Genomic DNA, 12,747 nt, shown 5'->3' with positions numbered 1-12,747 from the left:
AACCCCAAGAATGAGGCAATAACCAGTAATGCAGACGTGTTCTTGCTGAAACTCTGCCTTATAAAGGTTAATTCATAGAGCAGCTGTATCAACAGATGGGCGTTTGGCTCCGCGCTGCCTGTGCCCGGCTTACCCCAGCCATCAGGTGTGCGCTGCGTTTTTACCAAACAGCCAGCTCCGGTTTCCATGGCGACCGCTGGGCGCTGCACAGCAGCCGGAGCGATGCTCGGCCCCTCGGCTGGGGATGCGTCTCCAGCACGGCAGCAGGCACAGGGAGTAACGACGGCAGCGTTGAACCGAGGAACGGAAAGCATGGGAAAAAGTGGAATCGAATTATGGAGTCTGTTTTGAATAGGTTAGAAGGACCTAGGCAGGACGAGCTGTGCGCGCGATGTTTTGCTTCTGGACATAGACATAATAAGTACTCCAGCCACCAACTCCAGACACACATGGGCTGTGCTGGAGGTGTGCTTTTTCCGCTTGTTTTGAAATTCATAGTAAAGGCTTGGTGTTGTTGTATTTCTATTTCTATACAGTTTATTATTCTTGTTAACCTTGAAGATTTTCAATTGACAGGTGCTGAGTTTTGCAGGAATTGACTTTGACTTAGTGTTCAGAAATGATGGAAAGGAAAGGAATCTTACCAGTGGGCGAAGCAGAGTTCTGGTGGAGCTTTATGCAATAAGAGCAATCTTTAATAAGTGTGAAAACAAAGGCAGTGATTAATGCCTATACTTAAAAGGAGTAAATTGTGTGGGCAAATACCATGTTAGTTTTAATGCAGGGGGATGCAGCGTCTTAGCACAAGTTTTGAAGGAATTAATACTTGTAAGTGAAAAGATAAGTGCAAAAATGGGTTATATTCTGGCCTGGATATACAGAAGGTAAAGAATAAAATGCTGGATTTGACAGCTCATTTTCCAGACCAGGGAAATGTGGCAAAGCTACTGAATCTGTTCTTCACTGAAACATTTCAGTAAGGGGCACACTGGAAATTATCTCCAGAATCAGGAGACGATGGAGATTAATATGAGCTGGGTGGGTGGAAAAGTGGGTAGTGCTGGAGGAGGCAATGTCAACCTGGAGGCAGGTTACTACTAGAGTTTCTTAATAGTAAATTTACAGTTTGATTTTGTTTATTTTCACTAAGTGTCTTTTCAAAAAAGGTGAGGAAGAAGTTACTAGAATCTGCTGATTTGGAAGATATAATCAATGCAGAGAAGGATTTGAAGCATCTGAATAAGTTGGGGTATTTGAACAACCCTCATGGGATGATGGTTCAGCAGAGCAGAATGAAAGGTCTCAGAGCAAGGAACGAGTGATGGAGACGACAGCTCTAAGGCAAGAGCTGAACATTTCTGGAGGAGAGAAAAACCTTGACTTTTTAAGGAGGTTTAAATTTTCTGACTCTCTAAGCCTCAAAGCAGGATTTTCACGTGGTCGAGAACTGCGAGTCTATTCCTTGGAAAGTGCAGGGGAGTAAAAGCTGAGGGTATGGCTCGCAGGTGGGCCGGGGCGATGACTGCTCAAGGATCCCACAGCCCCAGGGCAGGGTGGGTGCTCGGGGGTGCCGAGGCTCTGAAGGTAAAGTCGTGCTGTAGACCAGAGAGCGAGGACCGCTCTGCCTTGCTCCCTCCTCCAGCAGGAGCTGTGGATTTACCTGCAGCCCCTTGCACCGTTCAGCCTGATGCAGGTGAAATGATCTAGCGCTGCGCAATTCAGACACGTATTGCTTAAGAGCCATGACTTGTTCTGGGTGACCACAGAACGACTAAAAGCCAGGGAAGTGCAGCAGCAATGCTGAGGTAAACGCAAATACAAGGTGTATCAGGTCAAACAGTGTCAGCAGCGATGGTGAGACCTCATCTTGGTGGGCTGTTGTGTCAAAGCATGGTCACCCGCCTTCAGGAGGGATGTGCGCAAGCTCGAAGAGGGGCAGACAAGAACTGCCAGGATATTTTTTCTTCCCCAAGTGGAAACTAGCAAAGCTTTGATTGCTTGGTTTAATACTGAGGTTTTAAGAATATCTGATTTTTGTGAATTCGTTCAGGTGGAAAGAGAAGGGATGAACATTGGGAGAGAAGGGAAGGAATATACCTTCAGCCTTAAAAATTGTGATGTGACAATAACTTGTATTTGAATAATCCAGTGTGAAAATTAGAGTTAATTTTTTTTGAGTGAGATACAGCAATCTTGTACCAGAATATTTGCATTCTGTCTGGTTTTAGTCCCTTGATGCTTTTAGTAGCCGTAAGGGCTTGTAAGTCTATCATTATGGGTGGAAAGTCAGTAAATTGGAATAGTGTTGACTTTGGGATTGTGGTTCATGCCTTGCTGTCACGCAGGACACCGTGCCATCCCGGCACGGGGATTTGGGGAGGTCTGCGAAGGGGAGGTTTGGTGGGTGCGAGGTCCCAACGCGAGGTCTCCTGGCAGCCGTGGTGGGAGGGTGCCTGCACGCGCGAAGGGTGCTGCACGCCCGGTCCAGCCGGCACTGCCTCCATCGCCCACGCCGCTCCCGGGGAGCCACCCAGAGCGAGCTGCTAGGAGAAAACGCCGATGAACTGCTGAGCTTTAGGAGGAAGGCTGTAACTTTTAATCCAGTCTGTTATTAAAATAATAATATTCAGTGTTACCAGCGCTGGAATTAGCACTTCTCAACATCCACGCTGTGCAAAGCAAAGTGTAGTTGTCGCTGCCCTGGGTATGGGAGCGGTTTCCCTGTTTGTGTTAACTTCTCTGGCTCCTTAATTAGCCTGGAAATAGCAGGGATCTCTGAAAGCCACCTCTTGCAGCTTATTTTATGTTTCCAGTAGAAAAAACTTGTAAAGGAGGTATTGTAATACACAGTATTTTTTATTCTCACTCCATATTAAAGTTAATGAAATGATATGATTTTAATTTTCCAGGAGAAGAGAACGAAGATGAGTAGAAGTAGTCCAGTAAAGCAGTAATTCATAAAATCATTGCCATGTTTAAAAAACGTAGGCATGTTGGAGAAAAGATAGGATATAATTCCTTGGAAGGATCAAGTAGTTTGTGTCTGAAGAAATTTTGCTGGAATAAAAAAATACACAGAACGTTAAAAAGAAAAAAGACTAGAATGAAATTTAATAGCAGTTTCTGTCCAAAAGCCTTTGTGTCTTCCCTGGAATAGTCAGAGTGTCAGTAAAAAGCTGTTGGCAGATTTTGGGTATCTGAATTGAGATATTTTTTCTACACATTCCTGCTTAATATCAAAGTATCAAAGAGAAATTCGATATTCACTGTACTTGCAGATATTACTGAATTATATCTTGTCTGTATCATGAACAAATCTCTACAATTCAATAATTTTTTACAATTATAGGAACTGTTGACAAGTGGTCGTTTTGCCAGGGAGTATTCAGGAACGATTTTTTTTAATATTGAAAGGAAAAATCCCTTTCTTCCCAACAGAGTGCAGGTTCATCCTCATTCCTTTGACGAATGTAATAGCAGATTGTACCAAGGGCAGATAAAAATGTGCTTTAAAAAGATGTATAGGAACAAACATTAAAAAAAAAAATGTTTCTGTGGGTGGAATTTCCTCCTCGTGGGGGTGGCTGGGGGGAGAAGCAGCAACAGTCTTGGGAATGTTGGTCCTGAAACAGGGACAGAGGGTTAAAGTGCATGCGATACCGCTCTGTGCTCTTCTCTGCCCTATCTAGCGAGAGCCTCCCGTGTTGATTTGCAGATCTGTGTAGTAATGTGTATTTCAGTTTTAATGTGTGTTCCCGTTTTAGTACAAACATGTGTTCCTTGGCATCCATCAACTTGAAGTTTCACCTGAACTGACTAGTTGTCACTGAACTGCAAAACACAAGATGTTAAACACAAGAGTATTTTGATGTTGTCATTGCTTATCCCAACAGAGTACATCACTTAGCATACTAATGAACTTATATAAAAGCATTTATCCCTAATTAAATAAAATCTGCATTAAGTTACTATGGCAACTGGTATGTGTGTTTCAAGGAGTTCTACTTAAAACACTAACAGTGTTCAAGTTTAAGATACCAAATGGTTCTTCTGCTGTATTTCTTATTAGCAGGATGTGCTGTATACGCTGGTCCTGCTGTCTACTTAGAAGCAAAGGGTGGGATGAGCCTAGGTGAGGAACTGGACAGTTGGTGATACTTTTGCTGATGCCAGCGAACATCGGTGAGGAATGAATCCCGAAGAATTTACATTATCCGGCAGAACAGCAGAGCTCTGTAACCCTTTAGGCAGCCCATGGAAACCCTCATTTGTCCCTGTAGTACAAATCAAGACCCGGCAGCCTGTTACACCTCCCGGTCTGCAAACAGGAGCCTCAGCCTCTCCGCAGCTTTGTCGCAGCTTTACGTGCAGATCCCTGAGTCGGCTGAATCCTTGCTCCCCATGTTCGAGTGTAGCAGAGTGTCATTTTCTGCCTGCTTTGCCTAATGAAAGACCAGAGTATTAGGCTTCTCCACAACCTGATAGAGGCTGTCTAGAAATCTGCTTCTGATGGAAATTATCTTCATTGGCTCTGCAGGAGCCACGAGGGCAACTAGGGCCTTTCCACTGGTATCTCAAGCATCTAAAGCTGTGTGGGGTGAACTGAAGCCTGCATGCCTAGACACTTGCCTTAAAATTAAAAACATTTTAAATGGATAACTAGGAGCAAGAGACTTAATTTGTCCTCATTGGCATTTCTAGAAGTAGTCCTGGAGATGAGGAACTTGTTCTTTAGTACTGTTCAGAGCCTAGGAAGAGAGGAGATTGCAGAACAGCGTACAGTGCAGGAGCTGGTGTATATCGTATGAAGATTGCAGTAATCTAACAGAAAAATCTCACTGTTACTTCATTAAAAAACAGGATATTATAATTTGGGATTATATACTTGCTTATACTAATGCAGCTACACTGAAGACATTGAGCTTACTTGGAGTGTAGCTTTTGGCTCCAGTAGTGATAAGGGAGAATTTGCAACTGGGAGAAGTTCATCAAATTCTCTTCTTTGGGTAAAACTTCCTTTTTAGTAGACCATGCTACTCACCTAGTGTATGAACCAGAGACCAAACATTTTGCATTTGTGTTTCACTTCTATAGTTCTCTGATGTTCTAGGTACTGTACTGTGCTGCTTTTTCTGCATCTTTCTATTTTTATCTGTAGTATTAAGCAAGGTCTGCTGCACCTTGCTCGGAATGGCCATAAACATGATTCTGATTTAAAAAAAAAAAAAAAAAAAAAAGTAAATGTACTTCTCTATTTCTTTAAATATTATGAATTTCTGGAAAATTCAAATATATGGATAGCATTGATATCCTACACTTAACAGTCCATTACAGGATTACGTCTTTCTAAGATTGTGGAGGGAAAAGCAGTTTGTGTATGTTTACATTGTGAAAGCTTGTGTGAATGACCTTACACTGTAGTTAAAGGACATGCACTTTCAAGCTTTCGCTTGAAATTCCCTGTTGGCTTTTGACCTGGGGAAATAAATCGGGAGATATCTGCTAATCAGCCTATCAGACAGAGTCCTTCCTGCTCTAATCTTTGCATGTTTTGTTTTTGTCTTTCTCAACATTTTCTGCATATTTTAATTGTAGATTTGGCAGTGTGGCGGCTCCCTTGAGATTGTGACGTGCTCGCACGTTGGCCATGTATTTCGTAAGGCAACACCGTACACTTTCCCTGGCGGCACAGGACACGTCATCAATAAGAACAACAGGAGACTGGCAGAGGTCTGGATGGATGAGTTTAAAGACTTCTTCTATATAATATCCCCAGGTAATAAATTATTCTCTTATCATAATGATAGGTACTGTCTGCAAAAAGGGAAGTGTAAATGTAAGGTGCGCGTTTGTGAGTGTACGGATGGGTGCATGTATATATGCTGTAAGCTGAGACATAACAGCAAAGGTCCTTCCAAGATTCAAGAGGATGTTCTTCCATGTGTCAAAACCTTCTATATTATTTTCCCTAGGTAAAAATACCGCTTAAGGCTCCCTCTCTTCCGAAGATCACAAGGGTTTTTTTTAAAACATGATTCTCATCGTGTTAGTTTTCAAACAACTGGGAAAGTTCTTTGCCCTCTGTTTAGTCTAAGAAACATAATTTGGCCAATTATCCCTTCGCTGTTATAGTCCTTGAAGGTCCCTTCAGAAGGTGCTAGTGAGCGGCACAGCAGAAATGCTCTAGGTTACAGCTTGAACGGCAATGGCCTTTTAGAGCAAAAGAATCCAAGTGCCATGAACTGTCTTTCCCAGTTTCTTCTGTCTTGCCTTTGCTAAACACCAGTCCTGAGTAAAAACACTGTGTTTTAAACATGCCACTTTTTCTTCCTTGTGGTGGTTTTCTTTTATGTTTCAGTACAGCACACACAGCACATAGAAAACCTGTATGCTTGCATGTGATAAAAGATATTATTCCTGATGTTACAACATTGTTAAGGGTTGTACTGTGGGTAGATATTTTTATGCAGTAACCTATTGTAGATGTGCTATTGTATTGTAGATGTATTAAGGCTGGGGATGTTTTTATCTAAAGGTAATTATATCCTCCAAATGAGTGAGTTAAGTGGAGCAGGTGCAAGAAATAGGGAGTGGGATATAAGGGTTTCATTGGAGTCTGGGCCACTCCGAGCTCTGCATCAGAGGAGGAAGCATCCTGCTGAACTTTGCGTACAGCTGCGTGCCCACCGCGTTCGCCGTGCACCAGCTAGCACCATCACTTCGCTTTGTACGAGGAACGCATGAAGTTCCATAGCATTTTACCTTGGCTTTTGTTTTTTCTTTTATTTAAGCATCAGTTTTATTTAAGAGCTGCATGAAGTATTCTTCTTCTCTAGAATGATAATAACAACGCTGAAGTCTCTTGGATGACAGTTTTCATGTTCTTATTTTTGTCATTTAAAATTCATCTGTTCACTTGAAAAATTATACATGGAGGAAATCAGTTTTTGCCAAACTTTGTGTTTTAAATTAAAACTTTTTTTTTCCGGATCAAAGACAAGAATCAAAAACTTGAACTCGTGGCCACAATCAGAAAAAATCAGTGTGTATAACTGCAAGCTGACTCTGTAGCAAAGACTATTTTGCACCTGTATTTCAGATAGTCTTTTCATTGGTCATAACCAGTGTCTTAAAAACAGGGTTTATGATCTAAGCCTTTTCTTTCAATGAATCAGCACCAATAACTTTATTTTATTTGGCTGAAATAAATGAAAAAATAAAGTTAATATACTTTAGAATGCTATTTCCATTTTAAAGATTTTTGTAAAAGATGGAAAAAGCATTGTGCAGTTGTTTTACTTCCAACAGTTTTACTAATACTTTAAAATTACACAGTAAATAAAAACAGAATTATTTTCATTTAAAGGCCAGAACATATAAAGGCCTCAGATATGAGAGCCAGTTATTTTTCATAGTATTTATTAATTATTACTTAAAATGATTGTGGTAAATGGTAGTCATAGGTTATGTAAGCTATTGTCCTTACTATAATGTGTGGTTTTGGCTAATCTTCCGTTTCTTCCGCCTATATATTTTCTTCCAACTTAAATTCCATAGCAACGGAGCCTGGGAGTGTAAATGTTCAGTATCACCAAGGATTAAACTCCAGACCCTGTTGTTATCTGCGTGAGTTTTGTGCTTCACCTCCAGCACAATTCCCTGGTGTTTTACCCGAGCTCACTCAGCTTGAAAGGCTACGTGTTCCCACAAGCTATTTTGCTTTTTCAGTTTCCTAGGAGTTCAGGACATTTCAGTCAATAATCATGTGCCACCATGTAATCGTAAGTTGGGTCATCTGAAGACTCTGAGTTTCACAAGTATCCTATGGCTGGCACGGTGTGGGCTCATAAAATATTCTGAGGCTGCTCTGGAAAATCCTTACCAAGCCAAAATGTTGAAAAAAATTTAAAAAAAAAAGCCTGTGCTCTGCTAATGGTATAAACAAAATCTATATATCTATATACACACTAAATATAGATGTGTATAAAATGTAGGTATAGGCAAAAGATGAAAGAAAGAAACAAATGGAAAAAAAAGAAACAAGACAACTGAGCCCTGTAAGTCAGCATTAAAGCAGCCCTCTGGACAGGAGCACAACAAAGTGGGCTTTCAAACCAAACAAGCGTGTGCTCTTACTCTCTACCTTTTACCAAATCTCTGCTCAAATACGTGTCAGGCAAGCGTAAGGTGACTGACCATGAACGTAGCTGTGCTCCCACTGGAGTCGGTGGGGTTTTGCCACATGATGCAATGAGGGGGGATTTGGGTGGGCAGCGAGGGTGGTTAGAGCATCTCGCGGCTCCGCTCCCCTGGGCAGGGTGGCAGGAAGGGCAGCTCAGCTCCAAGCGAGGGGGCACAGCCAGATTTTTCTCGGTCCTGAAATGCCTTCTCAAGCGCTGCTTCTCATCACATGCTGACAACAAGGCAGAGAGAAGAACATCTAAGGAAGAACATCTGTTCTCCTTTTCAGGAAAAAATGGGTCTAGTAGCCTCTTGGAGCAAGTCATCAAAAAGGGTTTCTCAGGCTGGTATAAGAGATAAAACTGGGAAAGAAGATATGTTCCAGACTTCAAGACCAGTAGCAAAAGCCAGACTAGGCATCTGGGTCTTGACATGCTGACCATCGTCTCCTCCCCTTCTTTCTTGCCTGTGGCAGCAGGGTTTCCGCAAGGCAGGGTGGGGGGTCCAGAAGTCACTGACGTCTTCAGATCCTGTTTGTCTCCTGCTGTCCGCGTTTCTTCTGAGTCTTCAGGGAAGGAGATGCTCTTATTCTGGAGAGGTAGGTCTGCTATTAAAGCTACTGGTGTTTTATCTCTGAAATTAAAAAGCAGTAGCTTCAGGTATAGAGCAAGATCTGACCTCATTTCTGCCTCCCTTTCTCTTTGCAGAGGTCACTCTTAGCACTGACCGAACGGGCATCTGCACAAGCGCCGCGCCGTAGGGAAAATGCCCGCTGAAGTTCAGCTGGTTTCAACACAGTGCAAAAATACACGTAATGTCAGTGGATACAGTCGCATTCGCAGAAATCTCCTAAATACGGAATTGAACTGCGTATGAGATAGGCAGAATTGTGTCCCTCTAATTGGTAATTATATCCACCCAAATAAAGTTGAAGGAATAGGGCGCATGGCAGAAAAATTTGGTTGGCAGTTTGTAACTTAATTGGTTTCTGTGCTTCTGCAAGAGGAAGGAAAAAAATGGAAAAAAATAAACTTAATGCAGAGAAATGGATGTCTAATAAGATTTACAAGTGAATTTAAAATCAATGTGAGTTGCAATAGAGATCAAACCATAAATACTATCACATAGGATTATCCATTTTTTTAATTCAGTTCTCCTTTATTAAGTTCTCTTTCTGAGCAGTCCCATAATACTAAGTTCCCACTGCATTTCCATTGAACTAAATGCATTTCTAATAATTTACCTGAACGTACACATCATCTTATGGCTATGAGGCTGCAAATAGTAACAGTTCATCGAACCCAGGGGACTGCCACTCCACAGGTTTTTATATTCTGTCTTGACAGCAGGTTTTCAAGGCTGATTAGGGGTTGGTTCTTTTTAAAGCATTTAGGTGAGCTGAAGCTCTAAAAATTTCCTTCTGAGGAATATTTAAAATAGAATACATTTTAAATGTGTTACTGGTAAAATGCATTAAAATGTGAGCGACTAGAGTAGTGATATATACAGTAGAATAATTAAAGAATTCCAGTTTCAAGAAGAGTGTAAGGTGAAATTGCAGCTATGTGGTTTTCTAAAACGTGTTAGCATTTCAGTTAAGAAACCCTTCAAAACTTGTCATGTTTTAATTTTCAAATTCCTAAATGCAACACTTCAGATCCTGGGTCAGATTTTCTTTCATTTTCTTTGCTCTCCTCATGGCTACCATTTTCTTTTTGTTTTGGGATCTTCTAGGCAACGGTCCTTTTGACTACAACAGGACTCCTACAATAAGATTGATTTTTTTGTTTTGTTTTGTTTTCACAGAATTTCTGCTTAGATATTCTGAATCGTGGGAATGAGGAATTTAGTGTTGAGCAACAATTTAAGTCTGGACACATAAAAGAAAAAGGACATATAAAAATATATCAGATTTATGTCTATTTTTGACAGGCTTGACTGTTTCTCCAGCACATCTCCAAAAGCCTGAGTAATCCCCTTCAGTTCCTCGATTTTCCTGTTGAGCTGTTTTAACAATTTGATATGTCAGACCTCCAATTCAATATGTTAATTCAGAACCAACCACTTAAAAGAAAATACAACTCATTAAAGTGAATGAGTTTTTTGCCACTTTTATAATAGACGTTATTAAGAAAGCATAGTGTCTTTCGTGATGCGCTCAAGCCCTTTGTGCCACCCTGTGTTAGTCAATGCTGTTGGGAATGACATTTGCCCTCTTTCAAATTAAACAGAATGTAATAAAGAATAAAATATTCATTTTTGATAAAATACTGTCTGAAAGATAATGCAGTGCTTGTTTAAAAAAAAAAAAAAAAGTTATGGAAGGAACTTGCGTTGTAGTATCTAGTGCCTTGTAGGGTTTTTTGGAGTTAGTCTGATCTGCTGAGAACCTCTGATGACAGCTGGCTTCACAGGTGCTTCTTACTATTTTATTCAGGTAAAGGTAAAATAGCTAAGTGTTGTATTCTGGGAGTAAGGGAGTACAAGAAGTGGTATATAAACTGCCAGAAATACAGATCTCTATTTCCTCCTGTCAGAGCACACGCTGCCAGAAGGCCATGCGAGTTGTGCCTTCTTTATTTCCAGTCTTATGACTGGAAATCTACATCTGTAGATTTTGGTATTTTAAGTATGACGTAGTTCTGAAAGCAGGTATGGTGAATATGTTGAGTGATTTAAGTCAGGTCCTTAATTCCTTTTCCTGCTGATACTTGCCTGAAGTTACCCCATGTTCATTGCTGTAGCAGGGTATAATTTGGTGTGGAGATCTCTTGCCCAGGTACTGATAGATGCTTCCTTGAATTTGGAAAAATGGTGAACGTTGTCACATCATGTTCTGAACCAGCCAATACCCTGTTGTTCAGCTCGGTAGAAAATACCCAATTTGAAAGTTTGGAAAACTGCGGGCGTTCCTGACGGCAGGGCCACGGCACTGCTGCGTGCAGAGGAGCGAGCGCCTGCTGCAAGGGCTCGCGTGAAGACGTGTTCTGAAGTTCCCGTGTGAGAACTTACCTCTTGGGCAGGAATAACAGATTATTTTCTACTGTATTAGAGAAAAGCTTCTGAAATCACTTTGGATAGTCATTTTTGTAGTTATCTTTACAATTTCCTAGTTTTCGGCAATAGCGGGGAGGATTTTGTCAGCAACAGTTTTTGAGTTGGATGTCTATTATTACGTTTTCTCGTCTGCATTTTATCAGCGGGTTTCAGAAATGAAAAGACCTCCCTTCTTCCACTGAAAAGATCAATTCTTGCTGTAGGCCATTTTAATTCTGGCTTCTGAGCGTAGATATAAATGTAAGGCTATCTTTAACGAACCAGTTTTCAGCAGTCTGTCGCCTGGTAGGAGACCATGCATTGCAAATACCCTGTTCCACAGGAATTTCTTGTAGAAGGACAGCAGCTGGAGGAGGAATCCTTCGCACCAGTGTGCCTGGGGAGGGCATCTCGCTGCCGCGGTCCCCACGGGGCCGTTCCTTGGGCGGGCAGCCTGCTGCGGTCACGGGGTTGTCCCTTTCCGCACACCGATGTGACAGTGTACCTCCCGGCTTACGACCTGTGCCGCTTCGGGGTGCGTGCAGTCTGTCCCACGCGTACGAGGGAGGAGTGGGTGGGTTTTGGTGCGCTTAGCGGTAGGAAGTGTTTATGGCTCCTGAGCCGTCATCAAGGCAGGGTGATTGTCGTCTTTGATCCCTTTTTCAGTTACCCACTTTCTCCAGTTATCCTGATGAAACAGTGAAGAAATACTCTGATGTGGGCTGGAAAGTGGTTGTATTGAAGAAGGAGAATGTTTTCATCCACTGCTGAATGCAGCTGCTGGCAATAGGAACGAGAACTCAGTCAGATGAAGCCCAAGTGCCTTATCTTGCTGGTGGTTAAGTACGTGTGAATTCTGCTATGTACTTCGAGGGAGGAGGAAGGCAGTTGTATTTGCAACTTATTTAAATTGCTCTGGACATTCCCACGGAAGCTGGTGGATCATAGCACGTTTGGATTATCGGAGGGTCTCCCTTGAGGAGTTCTTGCATGATCACCTGAGGAGACCCTCATAAAGCCATAAATTACCAAGTCTTGCCTCTTCATCAGCCTTGCAGGCCAGGCAGGGAGCTTATCCTACCTCCCAAATTACCGGGAGAGCTCCGCTCTGTAAAATTACGCTACGGATTGGCAAACTGTCCCAGGGGATCAGCTCCTTCCTGATTACCAGTCACACCTCTATTCTAGCGGATGAAATTTACTCTTTTATAGCCTATATATTTTTTCATGTTCCTTGCTGACAGACTTCCCTGTGGGATGAGTATCCCACCTTCAAATGGGTTAGCTCTGCTATGGCGATGTGCCCAAGAGGACCTTTTACGTGGCAAATGGCATGCACAAGCTCTGTGATGGGTCTGGAAGTCTGAACTTTAGCTCTTCCTTTCCTAATCCCCAGCTTTGCAATGCAAGTAGCTAATTTCTAGGTCATCTGCTTGCAATTATTATTTAGAGGTACAGCTGTAGAGACAATGCAGAATACAAATGTTACTTGTTTTTTGTCACAGCGAGTTTTAATGAAACTCTTTGGAA

General features: G+C 41.9%; 1 protein-coding gene and 1 long non-coding RNA gene across 5 annotated transcripts in view; both read left to right on the top strand.

Moving 5' to 3' along the window:
- Positions 1-12,747, top strand: part of GALNT13 (polypeptide N-acetylgalactosaminyltransferase 13) — a 157,939-nt gene that overhangs the window by 95,826 nt on the left and 49,366 nt on the right. For all 4 annotated transcript variants that reach the window (XM_026103041.2, XM_026103042.2, XM_026103043.2 and 1 more), the window contains one exon: positions 5,596-5,776. In XM_026103041.2, the coding sequence (XP_025958826.1) occupies positions 5,596-5,776 (181 nt within the window). The remainder of the gene's footprint in view (positions 1-5,595; positions 5,777-12,747) is intronic.
- LOC112984863 (uncharacterized) lies at positions 8,714-10,414 on the top strand. The gene is made up of 3 exons (XR_003259604.2): positions 8,714-8,779; positions 8,889-9,085; positions 9,988-10,414. It is a non-coding gene; the product is annotated as an uncharacterized LOC112984863 (long non-coding RNA).

The sequence above is a fragment of the Dromaius novaehollandiae genome, chromosome 7 (genome assembly GCF_036370855.1).
Source record: "Dromaius novaehollandiae isolate bDroNov1 chromosome 7, bDroNov1.hap1, whole genome shotgun sequence".
In the NCBI taxonomy this organism is placed as follows: Eukaryota; Metazoa; Chordata; class Aves; order Casuariiformes; family Dromaiidae; genus Dromaius; species Dromaius novaehollandiae.
The sequence above is the reverse complement of the archived record's forward strand: the minus strand, read 5'-3'. Positions and strand labels throughout refer to the sequence as shown.